At 37.3% G+C, this 27,306-nt stretch overlaps 1 protein-coding gene and 1 long non-coding RNA gene across 6 annotated transcripts in view; one reads left to right on the top strand and one right to left on the bottom strand.

Annotated features, from left to right (window-relative positions):
• The window catches only part of LOC120093580 (uncharacterized), a 201,325-nt gene that overhangs the window by 98,698 nt on the left and 75,321 nt on the right, over positions 1-27,306 (bottom strand). For 3 of the 5 annotated variants that reach the window (XR_005486917.2, XR_005486915.2, XR_005486918.2), the window contains 4 exons: positions 26,398-26,538; positions 25,610-25,808; positions 25,007-25,168; positions 1,830-24,712 (listed from right to left, as the gene is read on the bottom strand). The exons of the other annotated variants lie outside the window; for them this stretch is intronic. This is a non-coding gene — a long non-coding RNA (uncharacterized LOC120093580). Of the gene's footprint in view, positions 1-1,829; positions 24,713-25,006; positions 25,169-25,609; positions 25,809-26,397; positions 26,539-27,306 lie in introns of those variants that run through there. 5 annotated transcript variants of the gene reach the window in all.
• The window catches only part of Ptprq (protein tyrosine phosphatase, receptor type, Q), a 182,376-nt gene that overhangs the window by 98,950 nt on the left and 56,120 nt on the right, over positions 1-27,306 (top strand). The window contains exons 26-29 of the mRNA NM_022925.2: positions 1,544-1,867; positions 17,861-17,982; positions 21,394-21,580; positions 25,595-25,839. Of these exons, the coding sequence (NP_075214.2) occupies positions 1,544-1,867; positions 17,861-17,982; positions 21,394-21,580; positions 25,595-25,839 (878 nt within the window). The remainder of the gene's footprint in view (positions 1-1,543; positions 1,868-17,860; positions 17,983-21,393; positions 21,581-25,594; positions 25,840-27,306) is intronic.

Genomic DNA, 27,306 nt, shown 5'->3' with positions numbered 1-27,306 from the left:
TGCTCCTTGTTTTGTTTGTTTGTTTTTAACAGAGAAACAAAACATCATCTCAACACAGTAGGCACTTTAATCATGGTTCCCTCCATAAGAGATATTCCTCTTTGAAATGATAACACAAATCCTTCCCTTACTCTTATCAGGAACTTTATAGCTTTGCATTTGATATGTCATTCCTCCATTTCCTACTTTTTCCTACATCAATGGTCGCCTTCCAATATATTATATATAACATTATCTGTATATTTTACAGTTGTGTATGTGTGTGTGTGTGTTGTGTGTGCAAAAATGTACACTGTATGTGTCTCTTGTGCTTGTGAAGGCCTGGAGAAGATACCAGATCTCTTGGAACTGAACTCAAAGAAGGTGGTAAGCAACCCTATGGGTGCTGGGAAAAAAATCAGGGGCTTCTATGTGAATAGCAAAGTTCTTTTCACTACGGAGTCAACTCTTCGGTCCTTACCTTATTTGTATTTTTATTGTAAATATCCTTCTTTAATATAAATTGCACTGAGAAAAGATCTATGTCCTGTTTTTTTACTATAGTTTTGACACCTGTCACATTATCCATAGCAGTAAGTGATCTTCACATATTTATCAGACATTTTACTAATTTGACATGTTTAGTAATGAGTAGTTTCTTTGAGCATTTGTTAACTTTACTTTTAAGTTGAATAGTGTCATAATTTTCATCAGCCAGGCAATTTTGAAAAATCATTATCATTCTTTTTATATCATCTTAATAAAGGATAGAAGGTATGCATAGGCAGGAATGCTTGAGAACCGTTCCAGGACTACTCACCATATTGATCTTTCACAGTTCTAACTGTAATTTTCTTTTATTACTTTCCAATAAATTGCCTTAGAAACATGAGCTTTAATGTATACTGATTCCCTAACTGTGGGCCTAGCATCAGATAGATAGTTCCCAGATAGCAAACTAAAGTGTTGTAGAGCTCCTAGTAAGAACACACAGTTCGTACTAGATGGACAGACAATATATTGCTACTTTGCTCCATACATTAATGCCTCTGTGTTGGATGGCATTACAGAAAGCATCAATTTTCATTATATGTAATATAAATTGAGTTCGATTAATTACATAGATTCATTAAGTAAGCTTGTTTATTTAAAACAGTTTTTTAATTAAAGCTTACACTATAAAGAATGCACTTATTGCTTTCCAGACACTTAAGTAAATAAACTATCTTTCTTAGGAACTGATCAATAAATATAAGATACAGGCCATATCTAGGGAAATTCTAAGGATGATAGCATAGATATCATTGTATCACTAAAATACAATATTTTCTATGTAAAGTCAGAGTACTTTTCTATAAACCATTTAAGAGTGGGTTGTGCAGTCAAGTTATAAATGAAAATTGGTCAAAACACTTGTCCCTTTCTTTTTTGAAATAGTGACCCCCAAAGAATCAACATGAAATTCGCCTATTAACTGTGAAGACAATGACCTCAGTGCTGCGATCATGTGACTGAGCTCCATGGGTTGCATTGTAATGTTTGTAATTTTTCCCTTTACTTTTAGTTCCCAGTGCTCCCACAAATGTAGCGTTTTCTAATGTCCAGTCAACTAGTGCAACACTAACATGGACAAAACCTGATACTATCTTTGGATACTTCCAAAATTACAAGATAACTACTCAACTTCGTCCTCAGAAGTGCAGAGAATGGGAACCTGAAGAATGTATTGAACATCAGAAAGATCAATACCTCTATGAAGCAAACCAAACAGAAGAAACAGTGCATGGGTTAAAGAAGTTTCGATGGTATAGATTCCAAGTGGCTGCTAGCACCAATGTTGGGTACAGTAATGCCTCGGAATGGATTTCTACACAAACGCTGCCCGGCCGTGAGTATTGTCCTGTCATCTCTTCATATTGCTTTCTGTTATGCTAGCTCCAATGTCAGTGATTTCTGTTTATTCCACTGTATACAAAACTCGCTAAAGGTAAAAATAAGTTAGTATGCAAATGAACTTATGCAATAACACAATTATTTTTGATTTAAAGAGAAATGGATGGAAATTTAAACTTCAGTGATTGCTAGGGATTTTTTTTTTTTTTTTGGTTCTTTTTTTCGGAGCTGGGGACCGAACCCAGGGCCTTGCGCTTCCTAGGCAAGCGCTCTACCACTGAACTAAGTCCCCAACCCCGGGATTTTTTTTAACTACAAGAACTGTGTCAACATCTTAGAGTCTTCTATAACAACAAAGAATTATGGGAACACTCTCTTGAGGGCAGCCATATTGATTGATGTATACTGCCCTCAATTGATGCTGTACACATTCACTTCACAGATATTGGTTTATTGCTTTTAAGTAGAATTTTCAAAATTTTTTACTGAGTTCAGACCCACACAAACATACCTAACATGCACACTGTATTCGTGATGACCTTAATGGATCTGGGTTTCTGGGGAAAATAAATATGATGTGTCTAATACCCAACTTAATATATGGAAAAGAAAATATAAGAATACAAAGAAGCATAATCTCTCAATAACATTTATAGTTCAGGACTTTTGTATTCAGGGAAACATTCTTAAAATGCTGTTTTTCTAATCATTGGTATTCATGGAGATTGCTCATGAACTTAAATTTCGTATTTTAAAATACCTGGCCATACTTAAGTAAATAAATTTTTATTATTTATCCTGAATCCTGTTTTCATAGAAATTTGCAGATTTCCATGAAATGTAAATGATTTATGAGTCACATTCTGAATGCCGGGTTTACAGAGATATTCTCTGAAAAGCCATCTTTGCCCTAGTCCCAGCATGTTAAAGTAACACAGGCTCCCATGCTTATACTGCTCAATGTAATACGCCCTCTGTCTGAATTACTTTATATCCAGCAATAAAATTCCTCATCAAAGCAACTTGAGGAAGAAGGGACTTATTTTTGCTTATGGTTTCACAGAGATATAGCCAATATCAGGTGGAAGGCATGGTGGCCAGAGCATGCCAATAACTGGACACACTGTATTCATAGTCATGAAGCAGAGCAAGAACTGGACGTAGGCCAGGCCATAAAACCTTAAGACTGGCCTTCCAGTGATGTACTTCCCCTAGAAAGCTTCCTTCTCCCAAAGGATCCACAACCTTCCTAAGTAGTGGCAGCGGCTGAGATGAAATATTCAAACATGAACCTGTCAGGGACATCTTATATTAAGACACAACACCCTTGAACTGAGAACAGGACCCCCGTTGAAGGAATCAGAGAAAGAACTGGAAAGCTTGAAGGGGCTCGAGACCCCATATGAACAACAATGCCAAGCAACCAGAGCTTCTAGGGACTAAGCCACTACCTAAAGACTATACATGGACTGACCCTGGACTCTGACCTCATAGGTAGCATTGAATATCCTAGTAAGATCACCAGTGTAAGGGGAAGCCTTGGGTCCTGCTAAGACTGAACCCCCAGTGAACATGATTGTTGGGGGGAGGGCGGCAATGGGGGGAGGATGGGGAGGGGAACATTCATAAAGAAGGGGAGAGGGAGTGGTTAGGGGGATGGTGGCCCATAAACCGGGAAAGGGAATAACACTCGAAATGTAAATAAGAAATACTCAAGTTAATAAAAAAAAAGACACAACACCCTTTAAATACAGAATTTATAGTGTTATCTTCCTTTCCTGATCAAGGCTCTTATTCAGAGATGCCTTTCAAATTAAAATAGATCTTCCTAAAAGAATTTTGCTATTAGCAGGCAGACAGACAGAAACACACACACACACACACACACACACACACACACACACACACACACACACACACACACAGAGGATTTTTAGTGATCTGTTGTGGGCCTTTATAGATAATAGAATAGACTTTTATCTAGAGTCTTTGTCTGATCGCCTGAACGTATCTCTTGTTACAGTTCCCTGGAGTGTCTGGCGTCATTTTTTGTCATAGCGATTAACAAATGTTGTTTAGTGTAATTCTACACTTGACGTAGAATTCCAAACTTGGCTCTCAGCACATTGCTTATCCAAGTCCTTTTCCTTAGTACTTTGGCTTTTGTTTCCGGAAGATTTTCCACTTTAGGTTTTCTATTTTTCCCGACCTTCTTGTCAGTCCTTTTTTAGACTCTCTTGCTTATTTTTTATGCTGCTTTATTAATTCTAAATGTTGTAACACTCAGAGATTCCTACTTGTCTTTTTCTTTAATATTTCATAGCTCCCAGGAGATCTTAGCTTTGCCTTCTTCTGTCTTATGGCTTTAACTTCCACATTGATTATCCTCAAATCTCTATTTATAGTCCCCAAAGCTCCCAGGTTCTGCAGATGAGTATATTTATATGATTGATTCCATTAGGCTGGCATGTCTGATAAACCTCTCCAAGTAAGAATAATCTAAACACAAAATCTCCCCATAGTCTTCTTTTCTACCTTGCCATTTGCTATTATTGATTTGCTAACAGAAAGTTAGAATCCAGACAGCATCCTTTTTTCCTTACAACTGTCCCTAATTAGTTTCAACTAAGTGTACTAACTTGACTGGCCTGTGCTATGGGACTATTTAATTTTAACATAGGTGACTTGTAACCACTCCTCCTTACCTTTTCCTGCCATTCACGGTACAGTATTTTTATTGCTAAAAGTCCCTGTTCTTTTAGGATGAAATGTTGTGCTTTGCCTTTCTTACCATGAACAGAAAGAAATACTCATATAGCCTTCTTCTTAATGATTTGTCCATAGAATTATTTATGACAACTCAATTAAAAGTAGCCATGAAGTTTTTTATAGCACCATATTACAGTGAATAAAAATTAGCTAGTTATTTTAAAACTATCATTTGTTGATTGTTAATATGTCTTTATATATCTGGGATGATTTCTGACAACAGTAGACACTCTATAGGGATTTCCCAACTAAACTATAAGGAAAAGGAATTGTTTTCCAATGCAGGTAATAATATGCCAGTGCTAAAACACACACACACACACACACACACACACACACACACACACACACACACACTAAGAAATATGGCAACAAATTACATCCAGTTAATGATTAGTCAATAATAATACTTACTTTAAATGCTATAATTTGAGAACAAATTGTTATTCTTTTTAATTATTTTTTTGAGAATTTCATATACAAGCACTCTGTTTACATCATTTCTACTTTCTTCTCTCTCCAACTCCTCCAGGATCCTGTTAGACTGCCATTCAAATTCATGACCATTCTTTCCATAATTATTGTTACAGACATACCACACACACACACACACACACACACACACACACACACACACACACACACAGATGTTGTTCTTACGTATATATGTTCAGGGATGATCACTTGGGATTAGATATTCGATCAAAAACATCTCTGGAGAAAACTGATTCTCTTTCTCTTTGCGCAGTCATTAATTGCTTATAGCTCTTCATACAGAGCTGACGCCTTAAGAAATATCCATTGGCATACCAACTGGTTGTCTATAGAAGTCTTGCTTAGGAAACCAAAAGAGATTTTATAGTACAGCTTTCCTATCATGTCTACAAAACTCTATCTCATAGAAGAATCCCAGTCCTCTGGTTCTTACAATCTTTTGAAATGTTCTTCTGTGGTGTTCCCTGAACCTTAGGTATAGGATTGAATTATAAATTAAACTAAGTGAGGTTGATTACCTGTTCTTTGCATTTTGGCCAGTTGTGGCTCCTATGATAATATCCATCTGATGCAAAAAGAAACATCTTGGCTGAGGGGGAAAGTACAGCTAATTATTGATATAAGGGGAAATATTCAGAATACTGTTAGAAATTCTATTGGTTTTTAAAAAATGGCAGTAGTAGATTTTCTTCTCAGGACTCTGATCTCTCACCATAAAACTAAAAGCATAATGAAATTGACACATAGTTACAAAAACATTGGTGAAGCTATGGATGTAAGGTGCTTTGGCTGTTAGCGGTAGGTAAAAATCACAAATTACATTTTGACAGAAAGTGGAACGTTCAACTCAAAAAAATAATCAACTTTAAAGACCCAGAATGTTGCTGTAAAATTATATTAAAAAAGCTGTCTTTTGCCTGCACTAGATTCCGCACCGCAGTGCCCAAAGACATCTGATAGATATCTTCATCTCGGTCAGCAAAGCCTCTCATCCACTTTGCTCCGTCCCATATCACACTACTGATGGCCTCTCTCTGAGCCTGGCAACAATCTCTCTACCCACCCAGTTCCCAAGGCAGGCTGCCACCATGTCAGAAATATACATCTCAATTCCATAGCGGCCCAGTGTCTCCACCACCACAAACTCTCTTAAACTTAAATCGCCATATAAAGAACACACGACACAATAACTTCTGATCTAATTGATAAGATATAATTTCCCACCTAAATATACAAAACCCTGTATACATCCATCCCTTAAGAATATTCTTAACAACCTGTAAATATGCAGAGAGGAATCTTAACATCAGCTTCCATGTTCTCTCCGCGGCTTCCTCCCCTTCCCGTTCCAGTCTCCTCCTCTTCCTTCAAACTTTTCTCCCACCCATTCTTCCCTCTCGTCCAATGACAGGCCTCGTTCTATCTTCTACCTGCCTTCGCCTGCGTAATGACATCATTCCACACCAGAAACTGTATGTTCTTGGAAAAAGTTATACAGTGATTGAAGTTGACTAATACAAGATAAATGAATGGTAGGAATAGTGGGAAATTAGCAGAGAATATTATTTAAAGAGAGTATTATGGGCTGGAAGGATGGCTCAGTGGCTAAGAGCACTGACTGCTCTTCCAGAGGTCCTGAGTTCAAATCCCAGCAACCACACGGTGGCTCACAACCGTTGCCCTCTTCTGGTGTCTGAAGACAGCTACGGTGTACAGTGTAATAAAGAGAGTATTATTTAAAGCAGCTAAGTTACCTCTGGCCCAAATATTAGGTCCTCTGATGTTTGGTTAAAACAGCAAGGTTCAACTTAATGCAGGTCATTTGGTTGTAGAGCCCAAACACTTCATATCGTGCCTGGTCGTTTATAACTTTGGGTTAGAATATGCCTGTTTCTGACTGTCCTCTGCTGCGAAGGGTGCATCCTGCATCCTGTGAGTAGCTTGCTTATCATGAAATGCCTGATTCTGCCTGCTCACAGTATCAGGAAGTACACGTCCTGAATGTGCTGAATCTGTAGAATTGGTGTAATTAGAATAGAAAACATATCACGTCCATTCAGAATGTGGCAGACAAAACTAGGAAGTTGGATTCTTAACATTCCTTCTGCTCAAGAGTTTCTAGTTGAGTGGTATTATTCCGTACCCCATTTACAGTCACTTCCTACCTGTTAAGGATTTATCACCATATTAAGTTTGCAGAAACACATGCAAAAATATTACCTTCAGTTTGAGTTAGTCAAGAAAAAGTGTGGGTATTTACAGCCCCCCCTCTCTGTGTATATATATATATATATGCACATCATATATATGTATATATTACATGTATGTAACATATGTATCCTATATAACATAGAAAAAATACACACTACATGCATTAGGTATTTAACACACATATAACTTTGCTACATGTGTCATGTATACATGAAATAACATTAAAAATACAAAACATTAGAGCAATCTGATAAAAATCTTAAAGAATAGTTATATTTTAAGTAGTGGATAAAATTTTGTGCAGTGAAATAACAGTTAAAACAAAAAGGAATTTGAGGTAGACATAGTGGTACAAACCTTTAATCCCAGCACATGGGAAGCAAAGGCAGGTGGATGTCCTGAGTCTGAGACCAGCCTATCCACACAATGAACTCCAGGACAAGCAGGGCTTCATATTGAGACTCAGAAATCCAGAAACAAACAAGTTGGAATGGTCAAACAAAAATCTCTTTTGCAGCAGTACTTAAACAATGCTTAGATTTCTGTGTGTCAAAAACAAACATTTTATAAAAAAACAGATAATCTGGATAAAAATAATTAATGTTTTATATTATCTCCAATTAGAAAATGGTATGCTCTTTCATGATATAACTTATGACCTAAATTCAAGGAAAAGAAACCCCAAATAACAATATAAAAATCAATGTTTCAGATGAATATGTTTTGTTCTAACTCTTGCCTAAGCACTTATTGATCCAACATCTCATTAATACTTGGAGGTCTTAAGGAAGAGTGAGCGCTTGGTGGGTAGTCTGAAATTAAATTGTTCAGAATTTGAATAACAAAAATGTCGACCAGTCATCACAAGTTAGTATTGAATCTCTCTGGGCTTATGAAGAAGAGCAGGACAGAAGCTTTCTGGAGCTGAGTTAGAACGCAAGCTGGGAGCTAAACTGTCTTATTCTCTGAATGTGAATCTACAAATCGAAACCAGAGTGAACCAAGGAAATGATACCCAGCCAATTCAAACTAACACTTCTTTCTCCCTTGTCCTCAGATCTCCATATTGGAAGCAAACATGTTTTCTCCTTAAACTATCACTGCAGTAACAACTTCTCCATTTCATTCCACGTATATACCGAGGCCCAAAGCACACAATTACAAGGCAGAGATGTTTAACTTAAAACATTAACTTGCAGATTATTCTATCCATCCTTCCCCCGCCTCCCAATTATCCATATCCTAAATTTGAGTTGTGGGATGGGAGAGTATCACATAAAGGTCTGTGAAATCTTTGTGCTCTTCAATAGGCATTCATATTATTAAGGGAATACTCAACGTTAAAGAAGTGTGGGTGTGAAATTAGTATGGATTGAAACAGGAATCGCATAATGTGCATCTCCTATAGACCACCAGGACAGAGAGACTGCAAGGACGGAAAATTCCTGGGGTAGAGCTTAGGTTGTGAAAACCACAGGATACCATACTCATGAGGAATTTTAACTACCCAAACATCTGTGAGGTTAAAAAAATTCAACAAAACATGCCTCATCAAAGAAGGTTCTAAGGAATGTAACTTTACAAACTCAAAAGAAGACAAGAAGACAAAGCACACCTTAATGTGGTGGAGAGAAAATTGTTAATGGATTGCCATGTATTTACTCTTCTGAATTTAAGTTGCAGAATGTACCTGCAAGCAATGAGAAAGCAACACAAATGGAGACACAAAGCCCCACTGCTAACCATTCCCTCCTTTTTGTTTCCTGGTTCAACACATTAAACCACTGATTTTCTGCTTGTTGCTCATAGCAGCCTAGGAATCATTCTCAATTTATATTTTTGGCTTTTTTTCAGTCTCCGTGAGTCATTACTGGCTTTCCTGTTTAAAGTTTTCTTGTCTTTTTAATTTAAATTTCTTTAGTGAAGTCTCTAAGGACAGTCTTCATATTCATCTTCTAGATCAATACAAAAGACAATTAAATGCCTGGCCTGTTTTCTAATTTTAACCACACCACTTCTAGGCCAAAATCTTTTTGATGTTTTTGTTTGCCTATATGTAAAACCTATCTTTCAGTAATTAGAGTACCATTTATGTTTTATGCCTCCAGTTTCATGTTTCTCTGTCTCTCTGTATGTCTCTGTCTGTCTGTCTGTCTCTCTCTCTCTCCCCACACCTGTCTCTTTCTCTGTCTTTCCCACTCTCTCTGAAAAAAAAACCCAAAGAATAAAAATCAAAACAAGCAAGCAAGCAAAACCAAAACAAAATATATTTAATTTAAAACAAACAAATGCTAGAAAAACAAAAAGCACATGGAGTCTGTTTTGTGTTGGCTGAGTACTTTAGGGAATAGAGCATGACCTGGAATACCAGTAAGACTCCCTTAGAAAAAACTGATTTGGGGCTGGGGATTTAGCTCAGTGGTAGAGCGCTTACCTAGGAAGCGCAAGGCCCTGGGTTCGGTCCCCAGCTCCGAAAAAAAAGAACCAAAAAAAAAAAAAAAAGGAAAAACTGATTTTCCTTCTAGCAGATATAAACTGCAAATAGCTTCTTGATTCGGGGTTGAACTTCGAATAAACTTCCCCTTCTCCTTGCTGGAACTTTTTTGTGGTTTGAACTGGTTCAGGTCTCATGCATTTTCTCAGACTGAGTTCACATGTGCACCAGCCCTGTTGTGTCTGGATAGAACAGTTTTCTTGGTGGCATCCACCTCTGACTCTTAAAATCTTTTGGGCTCTTATGAGCTTTGAGGTAAAGGGTGTGATCTCATTTAGGATTGAGTCCTCCAAAGTCTCACATTCTCTGCACAGTGTCCACATGTAGGTCTCTGCTAACTCCTGTCTACCACAAGAAGCTTCTCCGGGTGAGAGTTGAGTGATGCCCTGCTCTATGGATATAGCATTATGCTGCTAAGAGTCATTTTATTGCTGTGATCCTTTAGCTGAATAATGGTGATTTTCCTTTAGCACCCCTGACCTATCTAATCTCAGGCTCTACTTTAGCAGTACCCTACATGGCTTCCATTTTATGGACTGGGCCTTAAATAACATGAAAACATGATTGGTTACTTCCGTAACAGTTGAGCAATTGTTACATCAGTATATCTTAAGGGCCAGTCTGTGTTGTAGGTCGCAGGGTTTACAGCTGGGTGATAATTACTTTTCTCAGGATAGCTGGGTAACTGAAATAAAAGCTATAGGTTCCAATGCTCAGAGCAACGATAGCAACAGGAACCTTAAGGTATGGTCATGTAATGGACGGACACAGCCGTAAAGACTGCAGGCCTGTACATTCATGTACTCTGTTCATCTGTAGCATTGAGTCTGTGGCCTTAGATCTTTATGGGACTGGGAAAACCTTCTGGGTGAAATAAACGTAGCAACAGACAAATAATGGCTCGTACCCATGAGTTTTAGCACTTGAGAAGTGAAAGCAGGAGATAATGAGTTTGACATCAGTCTAGTCTCCATATTGATTTCCGAAGAAGCCTGAAATACACAGGGAAGGGAGTGGGGGAGAAAGGCAGCACAGTAGCAGTGTAGAAATTATCAAGAGTGTAATAAAGCTAAATATTATTACGAAGAGCATCTGCCAAAATAATAATTGAAAAGACATAACAGCAAGGTTATAAAATTAATCTAGTAAATAACATACCATCAGAAAAAAGATCTTTACAGATTATAAAGCTGAAAATAAATATTTAAAAAATAAAAATTTTTTAAAAATCTAATATATATATGAGCAACAAACTTCTTTTCTCTGCAACATTAAAAATAAAAGTGACATGAAATTATAAGAAATGTTACCGTGTGACAGTATCAGTCCTAACTACTTGGTCTAAGAAAGATCTGAGTGTATTTATCCACGTTTTAAACAAATAATCCAGGTATCTCCAATCAAAAATGGATGGATGGGGCTTTTCTTAACACACGTTGCCTCAAATTATACCATGGAATTGTTTTAATCCCTTGTTTTGAATGTTTTTAATGATACCCAGATGATTATATTACCTAAATTATGCCCGTGAACAAATGAACAACAGATCAAAAGTGCCGTGTTTATTTTAGTGCTCATGTTCTATTCTGCTTATGGTCCGGCTTGAGTACGTCTCCTTCCAAGACAGAATGAAAGCAGGTACATTTCCTCATGCTTTCGTGGAACGTTGAGACTGGAGAGAGTAATTACCAGTAAGATTACTTCATAGTTTATCCACAGCTAAGACAGAGTGTAGTGCAGACCACTCTTTCTCCAGAGTGACTGTGCTCAGAGGCACAAATCCCTAGATGCATCACTGGCTTCCAAACTCCTACACAACTACCACCTCAGCCTTCACGACAGTGGGAAGCAGCTAGCCAAGCCCCATTTCTATCATTGTTACTATATTGCCAGAGGTATGTTGACATTAGAAAGCAATGCTTATTAAATATTTTACAACAAATAACTGTCCTGGGTGCACATTAATTAATGGTTCCCTTCCCCGGGGTTCAGTTCATTTAGTTTGAAGTATGGCGTCAGTGGTTGTTTCTTTTAGGACTGTTATTGGGGGTATAGATACTGCCATGCTAGAGCCAGTATTTTGCAAAGTAATTTGGTAAATATGATATAATTCTAGAAAAAGATGTATTGTTCTAAATCACTAGTAGAATACTGGAATATTTTCATTCATCTGGCAAAGTTAACATTAGAAGGTGATCGGTTTGTATTTTGCATTTCTGTCATTTCATTTCTTTTGCAAACTGGTCTGCAATGATGACAGATAATATCCCCTTTAAAAATTAAATGAGATAATTATATGATAAAGTCCAATAGTGTGAGCATCCATGAGTCATACCCACTGCACTTACTAGATGGTGTAATTTGACAAATCCTTAGGTTCACAGTACCTGCTCTTCATGGTTATTGTGAATAACTATACAGCAAAAATTAAGGTCCGTAAAATGGTATGGAATATTGTCTATACTAACAGTCTTATCCTGTTCTGAGCAAGGAAATTCTAGGCTCTGTGGGAAGGCAATGAGTTATCATACACATGGGACCACTGGAAAGAGGCAGGTAGCAAGATGTTCTTACCGTGCATTGCATTGCGAACATAATGATGTGTTTCTGTTGACACCTCAGATCTTTCAAGATGCAAAGACTCTACACAGCCAGCTAGATTTCCTCTAGTCTCTAGAGCAGCAGTTCTCAACCTCCCTAATGCCGAGTCCCTTTAAAACAATTCCTTATGCTGTGGCTCCTAACCATAAACTTATTTTATTGTTACCTTATAACTATAATTTGGCTGCTGTTATGAATTGTAATATAAATAACTGGTGCGTAGGACATCTGACACGTGACCCCTGTGGGATCAAGACCACTGCTTTAGAAATACCTGAAGCTAATTCTTCCGGGTCACAATGCTAGAGTTAGTTAGTGTCTTTACAACAGACAAGCTATCGATCTCATCAGTCAGTGAGGGTGTTTGTTAAGAATCCGATGACCCAGCACGTCAGATCCTGAACCAGCACAAACTGCCGAGGAGGTGTTTTTAAACAAAGTTTAAGCTAAACTTGAATGAAAATAGACATATAGAACATTTAAATTATATTGCATTAGAGTCCCAGATTTTCTACCTTGTGAGCTGCTGTCACATCTTATTTTTATTTAATACCTATGCTTTTAAGGGAATTCACGCATAGAGTGGCACACTTAAAACAATTGAGCACTTACTCTAATGGTTTCAGCATTAGTTGAGATCAACACACTGCGCAAGTCTTCGAGGGAGACACACAGATAGTGTGCTATCAAACACCGCAACGCGTATTGGTTCTTAGTGCGGTTCAGTCTTGGGGGAAGTCAGACTCTTATATGGACTAGGCAAAATGATGGTCTATCCAGACTCACCTTTTAGCTACCACACTTGGCATGGAGACACAGATGGATGGGAAAGATGACCCTGACCCACATAAGACCCGCATTCCTGTGCAAGGATAGAAGCATGACAATCAGGAAATGATGGTTGTTAGTTACAGAAAATGCATTATTGTGAAAACCAGGGGGAAAAGGCTTGTGAGAGGAAATGATTGGATTATGGGGGATGAGAATAAGGATAGATCATGCCTACTGAGAAAATTGCTGTGATTTATAAGACACAGGCTATAGTGATATCTTGGCCCATTAGTGACTAGATTCATTTCACAAACAATCCTAAATCAGAATGTGACAGTTTACAGGGAGACAAACAACGTCTCCCAAGGACGCTTATAACTTACTGATCTTTCAAACTGGTATCCTTTGAGCTCTTCATAGCATTACCACTCTTGGCTTCTTTTATTTTAGTGCTTAGCATTCCTAAATTTTGTGGGTTTTTTTTAATGTGACTACAGTAATAGTTTATCAGACATTGCAGTGGAAGAAGGAGATAATGTTGGTATACTTTATTAGGTATTTTTCACATTTTGATAAATTCTACAAGAAAGTTATCTAAAAGCCTTTGAGATATCTGAGCGCTTATATAATTTGAAAGATGATAAAGTACTTAACTACTTGATATAAAGGATGATCTTTGAAGTTTTATACATTTGTTTTAAATTTCCTATGAATTAAATAATTACTTTTGCATTTCTTCAGCAGAATACACATTGTTATATACAAACACTGTACTCATGTATTTGCAAATTTGCAAATATATATATATATTTCATTTCATTTTATGGTTTTAATTTAGAAATTCTAATCTTTTATAACTCGAGTTGATGAAATATAAAATTTTTCACAGAAGCAGTCGGCACGGGTTACTTTTGTGTAAAACTGGCAATTTTATCATTCAGCTTACTGAAAAAGCAAATGTAGTTTAGAGTGATTATTTATAATTTTGATTTATAATAGTGATTATACCTTAAAGGAAAATCATATGGAAGAACAACTTTAGAGAGTTTAAGAAATGACATTTTAGCACAGATCTCCAAGGGGCTGGATAGATTGCTTTAAAAATATGTTTGATCAGTGTACAGCACATAAAATATTTAGTTGCATGGGTGGGCAGATGTGTCATGAGTGATTTCTGAATGTCATGTTTCTCTCCGCTCTGCTTGGGGTCACTGCCACTCCCTGGTGAGTGCTTTGATTGCTTTCATTAAAGGAATGGTTGCAGGGTTGACATTTTACAGTAAGAGATAAAAAGTCAAAGCAAGGCATTTTGCTCTCTTCTGAGCTGGTTTACAGATGTACTGGTGAGTCCTGGTCTTTCTTGGAGCGGGTTCTGGATCTGCCCTTAGCTGAAACTTAAAAATGCATCCTGGAAACCAAGAAGATGTGGATGTATTCTCTTGAAAATCTTTCCAAAACCAAACTGACATCAGTACAGAAAGAAACCCCAAATCACCAACCTTAAGTTAGAAAAATTTGCGCAAGGCCCTGGGTTCGGTCCCCAGCTCCGAAAAAAAGAACCAAAAAAAAAAAAAAAAGAAAGAAAGAAAGAAAAATTTGCAATGGTTGCTTGTGATGTCAGGGCAATAGTAAGGGAAGAACTTGTCTGTTGGGGTATCTGTCCCAAAGTGTCTCTCACCAGCTCTGAGCTTGGGCGTTTCATAGAGACGAATCAGCTCGCTTGTAGAGATTGGTTTTACTTCTTTGATCTAATTGTTTGATGGGGTAAGTAGGACTTGAAGGCTCCTCCCTCTGTGAGCTGGATTAAGGTCCCTGTAAGAGACCTCAGAGAATTCATTTAGCTTGCCCTTCTGTTTGATAGAATGGAAGGACATAACACGTCAAGTATGAAGTAGGTATCAGGAGCCATAATCTATGGTGACCTCTTCTACTTTGTGATAACAATCTATGATGTTTGGATTTTTTGCCCAGAAGGTTCTCAAAAGATTCTAGTAGTGCCCTTGAAGTCTCCGAGTCTTCAGGCCCACGTTTCCTCATTCACTTTCCATGAATACTCAAGGCTTATTTTGCATTTTAGTGCTATTGTTAAAGTGCTTCAATGTTTTTCACGGACTAAATTTTCCACCTAAATTCTACCATAGTCCTTCTATTATGCCTACAATAAATAACTAAAGAATGCATTTTTATTCACTCCTAATAATTCTAGAGGATGAAAAGTGAAAAATAACAATACCTAAATATATGGTCATCTGGTGAGAGCTGCACACCCTGGGGGGGGGAGGTTGGGAGGAATGTTACATCTTTACAAGGTGGAAGGCAGAAGACAAAATTAACCATCCTGATATTTAAAACAATGAACTCAAGTTCTTTAGTGTAGAGTCAAGCGCTCAACTAGGTCTCAAAGTTTCTCTTTGGGGAATATTTCTGCTATTTAATTTCATGAATACTGCTCTTCCTTTAACACCTCCATTTTCTGATGCTCTGTGAAACTTCTTGTATGTGATCCTTAAACTTACTCATGGTGTTAGGAGCTCTCATGACCTCACATCATCTCTTAAAGGCCATACTTCTTAATACCATAACTTGGTGATGTTTCAAAACCTAAATTTTAGAGGAGCACACTCAAAACACAGCAGCGCCATATATACCTATCTGCTGTTGAAGTAGAACCTGGGTCTCTTTGGAGTCTATTATCGCTTATACTCTAGCCTTACTGATGGCATCTCAATGTATAAGGAATTACCTAAATATTAAAATCATTTTCCCAGAGCCTGGGAAATTTAATATCATGGCACCAGTCAGTATTTTTGTCTATTGATAGTGGCTTGAGTTAATTCATACAAAGCATCTACTTCTTCCTCGCTGACCTGAGTTTTCTTCCCTAAGTGCTGAACAAATGCTCCTCCCCTCAGTTGTGCTATCCTGATATTTAAAACAATGAACACAAGTTCTTCGGTGTAGAGGCCAAGCATTCTAGATCTTTTATGTCAGCTTGACAGAGGCTGAAGCCATCTGAGAGGATGGAACCTCAAGTATGAAAATGCCTCCATAGATTACTACCGTACAACACTTTCTAAATTAATGATTGATGGTGTGGGAAGGGCTCAGCCCATTGTGCCTGGTGTGATCCCTGGGCTCGAGATCCTGGGGTCTATAAGAAATCAGGCTGAGTAAGCTCTCTGGAGCAATCCAGTAAGCAGCACTCCTCCATGGCCTCTGCATCAGCTCCTTCCTCCAGGTCTCTGCCCTGTGTGAGTTCCTGTCCTGACTTCCTTTAATGGCAAACAAGAATATGAAAGAGGAAGCCAAATAAATCATGTCCTCCCTAAGCTAATTTGGCCGTGTATGTCAACACAGCAATAGAAACCCTAGGACCCTGAAAAGTGAGAAGAGATGTGCAGCATAACACATAGAAAGGAAGTGAAGCACGTTAATACAGGAATCCAATTCTGTTTCTATAGACTTATTTGTGTCGTTGCTGCTTTGTTATGGCTCTACAGAAGTCTCACTAACTCTGTCCTCCTGAGTTTAAGCCTTCCTCACCTTAAGGCCTAGCGTTAGTCCACCATCTCTGAAGCTTTACCTCAATTGCCAGCTCCACTTACATTTACAAATTTACCTTTGCTCCCTCATGCTAGATGGTTTGTATTTTCTAGTTAACCTTCGCATTGACACCGCTCTTCCTCACGTCTCGCTAATTGACACTATAATACCAACCCCTAGAACAGCTACTGCTACATATCTGGTTTTTTACACTTAAAAAAAAATGCCATCAAGTATAGGCATGATAGTGAAACCAAGGTCAAACACATCTTCATTTTAACAGGACCACACAGCTTGTTACTCTCCGTAGGTTAGAGATTATTTAAGGAAAATGATGTCTCACGCTCATTTTATATCTTCTCAGAGTGGAAATGGCAGTACACGGATAGTAATGATTGCTAGTTTGGATGTAAACATTTAAATTGGAACAATTGGCCTGAGTCTCTGGGCCCGGCAGTATGGCTACCTTCATCCCATGTCAAAGGCTTCTCAGGAATCGCCTCACCCTAGTCGCTTCACAAACTGAACACCCTCAGGATTCATTGCAGTAAATTTTCGAAATTAGGATGCCTCATGATTACAACAGAGGTTCATGTGTCTCGGAAAGACCAGAATGACTGCAGAGCTGTATCTCATTCTACCCCTCGATGAAAACACAAAATGAACGCAGTTAGCATTCCCAGAGTGATAGTTTAAACAATGCCAGCATTTTATAATAGTTCCCATCTATGATTTATTTTTGCCTTTTTCAATGGTCAAATGTCTCTGAAAGAGTCTTCTTAAAACAGCTCTGTCAAGTTACTTACTTTTAAATGAGATAGTTATTTAGTCAAATGATGGAATTATGATAATGCTTTATTTTAGAAATATTAGGTCAAATTTAGATATTATGTATTATGATTTTAATTAATTATTTTAGGTGGAAGTCATTTGTGTATAGCAACTAGGTTTTAAAAAATCTAGTCTTATGATTAACTTTCAGTATGTTTATGATACAAATGAATGCAAAATTAATTCATTGTGACTATCCATTCTTCATGGTCCTTCCTTTTATGCTGTATCGAGTACTAATGTGGCAGAGTAATTGATTTCCTATCGTTGTAGCTCCTGACGGTCCTCCTGAAAATGTGCACGTGGTCGCAACATCACCCTTTGGTATCAATATCAGCTGGAGTGAACCTGCTGTCATAACTGGACCAACATTCTACCTGATTGATGTCAAATCGGTAAGGCGGGTCTTACCTACTCTGAAAGGCAGTATAAATCACACACTAGATCACAGTTCATGATTCTGATTATTTACGCAGTGTCTAATTTTATAGCATGATTCTTAGACCTTGGATAGCTTTTTCAGCTTAGGCTGTTGACCATGCAGTTACTAACTTCTCAACAACAGTATCCTTAACCCAGTGCTTGTTGCATTTATTCTTGGGGCCAAGATGATACATGTATTGGAAAGCTGGTAAGTTTGGTTTAAAATGTAGTAAAAGGATCTTTTCTCATCGAATGAGAAAGAAGAGGCATTCAGGAAGCAGTAACCCAGATGAGGTCTAAAGAGCTAAATTTCAATAATTTTCAGAGAACATGAAGGGGAAAAGATAACAGAAATATCAAAGAATAGTAATCTTTTTTTTTCAAAGCAAATAATACAACTACCGCATGCCATGGCACTCAGAACTTGGTGTACTGAGACATGACTAGACACATGGTTTGGACCCTCATTTTTATGTTCATAGTTCTACTTGAATAACTGAAACGGTGGTATGGTAAGATTTTTCTTATACTGGCAGGCTGATTGCTTGGGGAGATAGTGTGTATTGTGTATGCGGGATACGATCTAGGTCAGGGTCAGGGTCAGGAAAATATAAGAAAAAAATGGGTCAAAGGAGAAGGAGAGGGAGAGAGAGATTGAGAGAGAGAGAGACCAAGAAAATATAGTAAATGATCCAGATGAGAAATAATTTAGGTCTGTTAATTTAATAAATTAATAATTTATCGATTAACAAATAAATTATTTAAAATAATTTACAGCTTAATTTCAACAATTAAGATTGAAAACTCACCTAACATGCATGGTGGATTGGTAGGACTGTAAGGTGTACTACCTGGAAAGCTGCAGTCAATCTTCCCCATGCAGCTGCATTAACAGGACTGCATGTATGTGTAGAGCTCAGAGAAGAGAAAGCATTGTAACTTGTAATAAAATAGCATATGTTCTAGGGGAGATGAGACTGTGGGATGGGTAAATATATGAATTCTTTAAAGGATATACTTCTGTCTCAAAAACCCTGCTATTGTTAAGAGCAAATGAAATTTTAATGCCTTCTCCCACACATTCTTTAGTTCTTGCTTATTTTGAGAGTATATTTGTGAAGATCTTAGTACATTAGCAGAAAAGGATAAAAGAGATAAATTCCCTGGGAATATGCATTTAATGCAAATTATAGAAAGATAGTTACGAATGATTCTTCATGAAAGAAATTGTCTTTGGAATTTGGCTATAATTAAAGAAAAGAAGACAAAAATGTTGTAGGATGATTTTGTAATCTCCTTGTTACAGCCATCTTCTGGAATTTAAGGGAGTCACCTGAATTATGAAAATCTACCTCATGTTAGTAAATTTCACTTGGCAGTAATCAGGCAAGCAACACAAAACAGAAGCCAAGAGAGTAATTACTGGGCTCCTCATCCTCCCTTACAGGGATCGACTATTCATTAGCCCTATATAGTTATTATTCAGCATGGATAAGAGCCTAATCACATAGAAAAATTGTAAATCCATATTTTATAGGAATTTAAGTTTTGACAACTAATTAAGTACTCATATATTTTGTACCAAGGGTATTGTGCTCAATGAATAGAATGTGTGTGCCAAGAGGTTTTTCTGCCATTTTAGAGAAGTGGGCTACCTCATTCTGTACAACGAATGAGGTTTTTTTTTTTTTACTGCAATTCCGGTTATTTATTAGCCACAGCAGCATCTACTTTAAGTTAAAAGCCCCTACAACCCAAAATTTAAAGAAACAATTGAGTAACTCCAAAATCATTTTTCAGTGTTTCAAAGGAGGGGCAAATTAAAAATTATCTTCATAATGCTAACCTTAAGCAAAACCTGTAATACTCAGTTGCCTGTGACTAATATTTCCTGAAGGGTTATAAATTTTCTCATATTTGTGTCAGGAAAAATCTTGTTATATGTGTACATGGTGTGTGTGTGTGTGTGTGTGTGTGTGTGTGTGTGTGTGTGTGTGTATGTGTGAGAGAGAGAGTGTGTGTGTTTGTGTTTGTGTGTATGTGTGTGTGTGAGAGAGTGTTTGTGTTTGTGTGTGTGTGTGTGTATGGGAGAGAGAGTTTGTGTTTTGTGTGTGTGTGTGTCTGTGTATGTGTGTATGTGTGTGTGTGCCAATGTGTACACACTCATGGAGGTTATAGGTCAACATTGGTGTCTTCAGTCACTCCTCACCTTATGTTTTGAGGGTCTCTCACTTGCAGTTTTCTGAGTGGTTGCCAGATAGACTGCGAGATCTGCATTCTTTTGTTCTCCTACCCTAGTGCTGGGATAAAAAATGTGACCTGTTCTACCTGACTTCTATATAGATGCTAGGGATCCCATAGGTTCCCATGCCTATATAATGACCACTTGCATAATGACCATCTATCCTTCTATTTGCTTCTAAAAACGTAGTCATGTTTAATGTCTAGAATGATGGGAAAACTAAAGACAAACTATATTTGAACAGAACTTGTAGCCACTTTTAATATACCTAAAGATACTCATTTGCGCCCGAGTTTTGACTATTCTATTGATAGCTAGTTGTGTCCATAACCACTGCTACACCTACCAATGGCAGGTTAGAAGCTTTTTGATCTGTAATTATGACCAGAACAGTGACTATGCATGCAAAAACGATTAGTGACAAAGTAGACTGAGGGAGAATGAGTCTGGAGAGGGGGCAGGGGTATGTAGAAGGGTTTGGAGGGAAGGAAAGGGAGAACTGTCATAAATATTTTATAATCTCAAAGATAAAAACTATTAAATAAAAATTAGAAAAAGAAAAATTAAAAGGGGCAGAATATATCAGTGTGCATGTCAAAAGGAAGTTGTCCTCTCCAAATTAAGACTGTTAGAAAGTACATAAATATAACTTAAATAGCTTCTTAATTTTGTTACAGAGCATAATTTTCAGAGATATTTCAAAATATATCAAAATCTCCAGTCCAACTCCTTCAGACCTATTCTTTATAAATTCTCAAGAAGGCAGTATAACTCAGTATTATCACCCTAGTAGAAAGTAAGACAGTGTAAGTACGTTGCCAAATGGAATTTATTGAGCAGTTTGGAATTTAAATGTTGGAAAAACCTATATTTTCTTTCTATCAACTGTTGAAGTAGAAAACAGTTTCGTCAATGCCCAAGTGACTTTTGCTTACTCATTTGATAGGTTGGTTCATCCCGATGAGTTGATTACTTTCTTTGACTTTCAATTATTAAACTGATTACAAATGAATTAATTGTTATAGTACTTTGGATTTTTTGGAGCAGTTTGACTTCAAAGTAAATGCTAAATATTGGCCAGATCAGCATGACTTAGCTTTGGCCTGTTATCTTTCTTAATTGCTAACTTCTTTATCCACAGGTAGATGATGATGACTTTAATATTTCCTTCCTGAAATCAAATGAAGAAAACAAAACCACAGAGATTAACAACTTAGAAGTATTTACAAGGTATTCTGTGGTGATCACAGCCTTTGTAGGAAATGTTAGTCGGGCATACACAGATGGGAAGTCAAGTGCAGAAGTGATAATTACGACTTTAGAATCAGGTAAGGAGCGTATCTCACCATTCCTAACAGTCAACTGAGAGTCGGCTGTTGCTTTCTTAAAGCTCACACTCTTCTCAAGAAAGGATGTGTGCTATGAGACATTGATAGAACAGTTTTAAAAGGATAAACAAATTCGATGACAGGGCAATTGACAAAGTAAAGGTGGCTAACACTTTTGAGGCAATGCATAGACTATTCAGTCCTTGTAAATATGGAAATTAATTAAATGCATCACAACTGCACTCTTTTGTACTAATCGACTGTGTTTTAGAAATTGAATTACTGGGCCTAACAGATAATTTTCCTAAATGTCTTCAGCTAACGATATTTCATCCAACATTTCATTTTGATTATTTCTGTCCTGACTTGTTGTGGAGATTGACTAATAATATTGAGTAATTTGGTACTAAAAAACCAGTTCACATATAATTGTTTTCTTAGTGAAGTGGCACATCAAATTATGTGATTATTTGATGGATATCAGACTCCATGAAGATTTTCTCTAATCTATGAACGGTTTGGATAAACCAAAGCACTGTGAGAGAAGCCGGGGTCAGATGCAGAGAATCCCCTGGGCCTGCTTGCCTCCTTTCTTCAGAATCTCAATGTTCTTTGCTACCAGATATGTCATGGAAAATGATAGTGGAGGGGTGCGTTGCTATGATCTATTTGCTATCTCTAAGGTATATAGAGGAGGGAAAGATATTTTTTCAGCGAATCTCTTACTTTTGCTATGTTTTCTAATATTTACTGCAAAGTGTTAACTCTAATTTTCAAGATACCTTTTCTTCCCACACTCAAAGATTCCATTCGCTTCTCTTTTACTACCAACTATCAAAGGGATCATTTATATTTTGCTTTCAATTTTCGCTTTTTTTTCCTCACACTTCACAGTGAAGAAAGGGTTGGTGAATAAACTTACATGTACACCACAAAACATGGCTGGTCAAATCCTATTTGCATCATCTTGCCCTAGGACAGTGGCTCTCAACCTGTGGGATGTGACCCTACTCACCCAGGTTGCATATTAGAAATCTAGCATATCAGATCTTTAAGACTCATAACACTAGCAAAATTACAGTTATGAAGTACAAATGAAATAATTTTATGGTGGGGGGTCACCACCGCATCAGGAACTGCATTAAAAGGAAGCAGCATCAGACAGTTTGAGAACAAATGACCTAGGAGGTAATTAACAGTACTATTTAAAGAAAAAAATATGAAGACAAACAAATGAACTAAAACCCTCTCTGTTTATAGGATTCATTACGTAAAGCTGTGGGTAATCTGGGGATAGGAAACTGTTGCCAATATTGAGAGAATTCCTTGCCTTAACCAGCTTTAAGCCTGATCCTCAATTTACAAAAACACATTCTACAAATAAAAGGAAATATTCTTTAAGTAATGTAAATGTGTAAAAGCAAGTGGAAAAATATGTTTAAGCCAAACTAAGCTTTATGATATCTATAGAACTCTATACTACATAGCATGGGATATTTTGCAAAATGCTGCAAATTTCTGCTTGTCTTTTTACTATTATTTATCCATACTGGAGAGGTGCTCCAGGGTTCCACCTGCCAAGAAGGCTGAAGTTAACAAAGCCCTAGAGTCTGCACCATGAGGCCGCACCTCACGTCTTCCTCACAGAAAACTTTCCCCTGTCATTCCGATCACAATAATGAACAAATTCCTTGAGGATGTGGTGCAAAGAACAGTAACCCTACAATCTTCAAATGAGGTTTTCTCATCTATTATTTTATTGTTTAATTTGTTACCGCTAGTGACATACCAAGCTTTTCTGTGGGTGGTTTGTTTAGTTTTAATAAGGGAATATTTTCTCGGCACAGAGTATTAATTAATTGTACAGAGTAATGATTTTATTTTGACAATTGCTCTCTTGCTCATACTCTGATCACAGGCAACTTCTTTAACCCCATCTGTCTGAGTGTCCTCTTTTCTAAAGTAGTCCTCTAGAAGAAAAAAAATTCTTTTAAATTTTTAAATTAGTTCTTTAAGGATTGAACACAATGAGCTTTGGTCCTATTTCCATCCCTTGCCCCAACTCTTCTTACGTATACGCCGTTCCCTCTTACCACAGATGTCTACCCTCATCCTAGCAAGGACGATGTGCGTTGCCCAAATACTCTTGGCTGTATGGCTTTCTGTTGGGATGCACTCAACTTACTACGACTCACAGTTTAAGAGAAAACTGACATTTTTATGCCAGAAGCTCCTGCTGCCAGTAACTCCTTGGATGGGGTAGAGCCTTGTGCCTACCTCTCCTCTTCACGTTGTAATTTGGTCTGATTTGGACTTTCACAGGGCTTTACATGCACTCACAAGTAGCATGAGTCCATGTGTGCAACTGTCCTGCCGCGTTTTAATTTTGGTAAAACAAAACAAAACAAAACAAAACTAACTAGTGTATTAGACATTTCAGCAATTAAAAAGTCCAATTACAAAATCATCAAAAGACATAAAGGGACATCCCATCCATCAGGAGGTATGGTTAGCACATAAACACAGTATGATAAATTTTCAAGACTATTAGCCCTAGGTAAATGCAAATTAAATCCACAATATCATGTAACCATCCATCCTCTGAAGCAGAATTGCACAATAATTTTAAAAGTAGCAGTAAATACCAAAGAGTGGCAAAGATATAAAATGAGCTCTGACACCTGCCAGTGGGAACATTAAGTAGTGGAGACACATGGAAAAATATTTTGCCAGTCTCATGTAAAATGAAATATGTGCTCTCCATATGGCTAAGCAATTAATTGTCAACAATGATCATAAAAAATCAAAAACTTATGTTTGTATACACACAGATAGTAATGTTAGCCTTATTGATAATAAAAAATAAACTATAAGCAGCACAGATGTCTTTCCATGTCAAATATTTCCTATTAAGCTACAAAAGGAAACACTTCTTGGTGGCAAACAAGGCTGCTGATCCTTTCTCTTATGGCTGGAGACCTTGCATTTGGGATCTTCCTCAGAGGGCGTAGATATTTGTTGCCAAGACTCATGACCAGAATTCCATCCCACACGTTGGAAGGACAGGACAAAAACCCTGCAGGCTGTTATCTGCCTTCTGCAAGCTCAGCATTGCACCTACATGATCCCTGACTGAGAGAGAAAGAGGGAGAGGGAGAGGGAGAGGGAGAGGGAGAGGGAGAGGGAGAGGGAGAGAGAGAGAGAGAGAGAGAGAGAGAGAGAGAGAGAGAGAGAGAGAGAGAGATTTGAAAATGGTGAAGTATTGATACACATAAATCCTAGCGAACCTCAAAACCGTGGCACTTTTGTTAGGCTGAGAATGACAAGACAACAGAGATAAGGACCAATTGCAATTACAGAGAGGCATGTGGTAAAATACAAAGGCATAGAAGGAGGGAGCTTCTTTAAGTGATGTGCTGGTTTTACCTCTTCCTTGTTGGTGTTTACGGGTTTCTATACGTCTAACGATTCCATAAAAGTAAATCACGCACAAAACCATGAGAAGGCGATGAAATCAGAATAAGGCCTGTTGTCTTGTGAACAGTATTCTCTGTTCTCTGTTCTCGATGTCTGGTCTCTGGCTTGGCACTGAAAAAAGCCATAAGCTGTGTCATCACTGGGAACTCCACGAAGGTTAGGTGGGGCTCTAATCCTCTTTTGATGACTTCGTCTGAATCTGTGTTATTTTTTTTATATAAAATTATTGAGAAACCAAGGAAGCACATTCTGTGCAATTCTGTGGAGGTTCAACTGAGATGTGATGGGAGGGGCTAGAGTCAATGCCCAGTGCTAAGCACAGAGCACATGTACAAGGCACAAAGATAAATTGAAACACCACTGGAATTTCTGGGAAATAAAGTCAATGCTTGACCATTTTTTTCTAATTTCTAAAATATATGACTTATATAGTATGTGTAATTAGTCTTTTAAAACAGAAGTTTAAAGGAAAAATATTTTATATTGAGATAAAACAATGCATTTAAAAAAGTATCTTTGTCAACGATATTTTTTCAGTGCCCAAGGACCCACCTAATAATATGACATTTCAGAAGATACCAGATGAAGTAACAAAGTTTCAATTGACATTCCTTCCACCTTCTCAGCCCAATGGAAACATCCGAGTGTACCAAGCACTGGTTTACCGGGAAGACGATCCTACTGCTGTCCAGATTCATAACCTCAGCATTATCCAGAAGACGGACACCTCCGTCATTGCAATGCTAGAAGGCTTGAAGGGTGGACATACATACAACATCAGTGTAAGCATCCACAGCCTGTAACTGTTCGCTAAGGTCCTAAGTCAGTTTACGAAGTCAGCACTCCAAAGTACAGCCCATCGCATGCCACATGCCAGTATATTTCCCACTAAAATACAGCAAGTTCTATTAACTAAGCACCTTGAAAAAATAATGGGCACACAGGAATAAAGAAGAGAGAAACTACATGTTAAACACAAAAGAGTAATGAAGCATAGAACTACAGCTGCCTAAAAGAAAACTATAATTGAACCCTGTGAAAGCTAATTTTGAAGAAAATGTCAGGATTAGGTCACTTTCTTCCTCTAAATCCTTTTTAACATTAATTTTACAAAGGACATAAGACATATACAAAAATGTGTGCAAGTTCACATGCATGAACTGATACCCAAATTATTTCATCCTCTACTTAGTTAGATCACACATTAGGGATTATTAAAAACAAACAAACAGACAAAAAACCAAAAAACCCTAGCATAGCTTCCCAACTCAGCAAGTATTCATAATTATCAATTTAGATATAAAAGTATGATTAACAATACTTCTTGTTTTGTATCTTACTGGGTGAGGTTCTTGCATTTCCAGTCAAGCAGCCCAGATTTATGAGGTATCATCTCTCAGAAGATGAACGGGCACTTGAACATGAGTTCAAATCCTAGTTTCTGTGTCCATCTGGAAAGTTTCTGCAAATGGGTGACTCAGCTTTTGCAAGGGAAAAGTAGAAGACAGGTTTGACAGCTTTTTGAAAAACATTTTGTGGGGACTATGTATTTGTAGTGAGAAATACTTTATCAATTTGTTATAGTGAGAAACACTGTATCAATTTGGCTTTTGAGAAGAATAGAAAGTAAGAAATAATCCAAATACAGCTGACCTGTAAAGAAAAAATAACTGCTTGCATATTACAGTATATACATCTCAGAATGTTGAAGTTTATCAAGAACATTTATATTTAAAAAGCATTTCAAGTAACTTCTATGCATCTTGCTATTTTAAAAAGTACTGTCCTTTTTTTTCCTTTTTACTCATCATCACAGTTAAATTTAAAGTTGTATCATCAAAAAAAAATCGCCTAGTTTGAATAGTCCCTTTTAAAAAGTTACAAAAACACTACATTTTTCTTTCCATTATTTTAACTGCATTTCATGGGATTGCTCTATTCAATATAGCAGTCATATACTGCACATTATTATAGTTTAATTCAACAAAACACATTTCCAAATTATTAACATAATGAATAAATGGTCCATATTCTAAAGAATATATTACATTTGGCAAATTGTGTTTGCTACGTGAAGGGAAGTTGGGCCACTCATGTGGTCTTTGTTTCCTTCAGCTAGATGAGGTGAAGGGAAGGACTCTGGGTCTTCAGCTTCCTGAGCACAAAGCTAATTGAAAGAATTCACATTTGTGTAAATCACCCTCTGTGTACACAAACAGAAATGTTTTATGTGTATATGCTGCATTATG

This window comes from Rattus norvegicus, chromosome 7, assembly GCF_036323735.1.
Source record: "Rattus norvegicus strain BN/NHsdMcwi chromosome 7, GRCr8, whole genome shotgun sequence".
Taxonomy (NCBI): Eukaryota; Metazoa; Chordata; class Mammalia; order Rodentia; family Muridae; genus Rattus; species Rattus norvegicus.
Note: the sequence above shows the minus strand (reverse complement) of the source record. Positions and strands in the feature narration are given on the sequence as shown.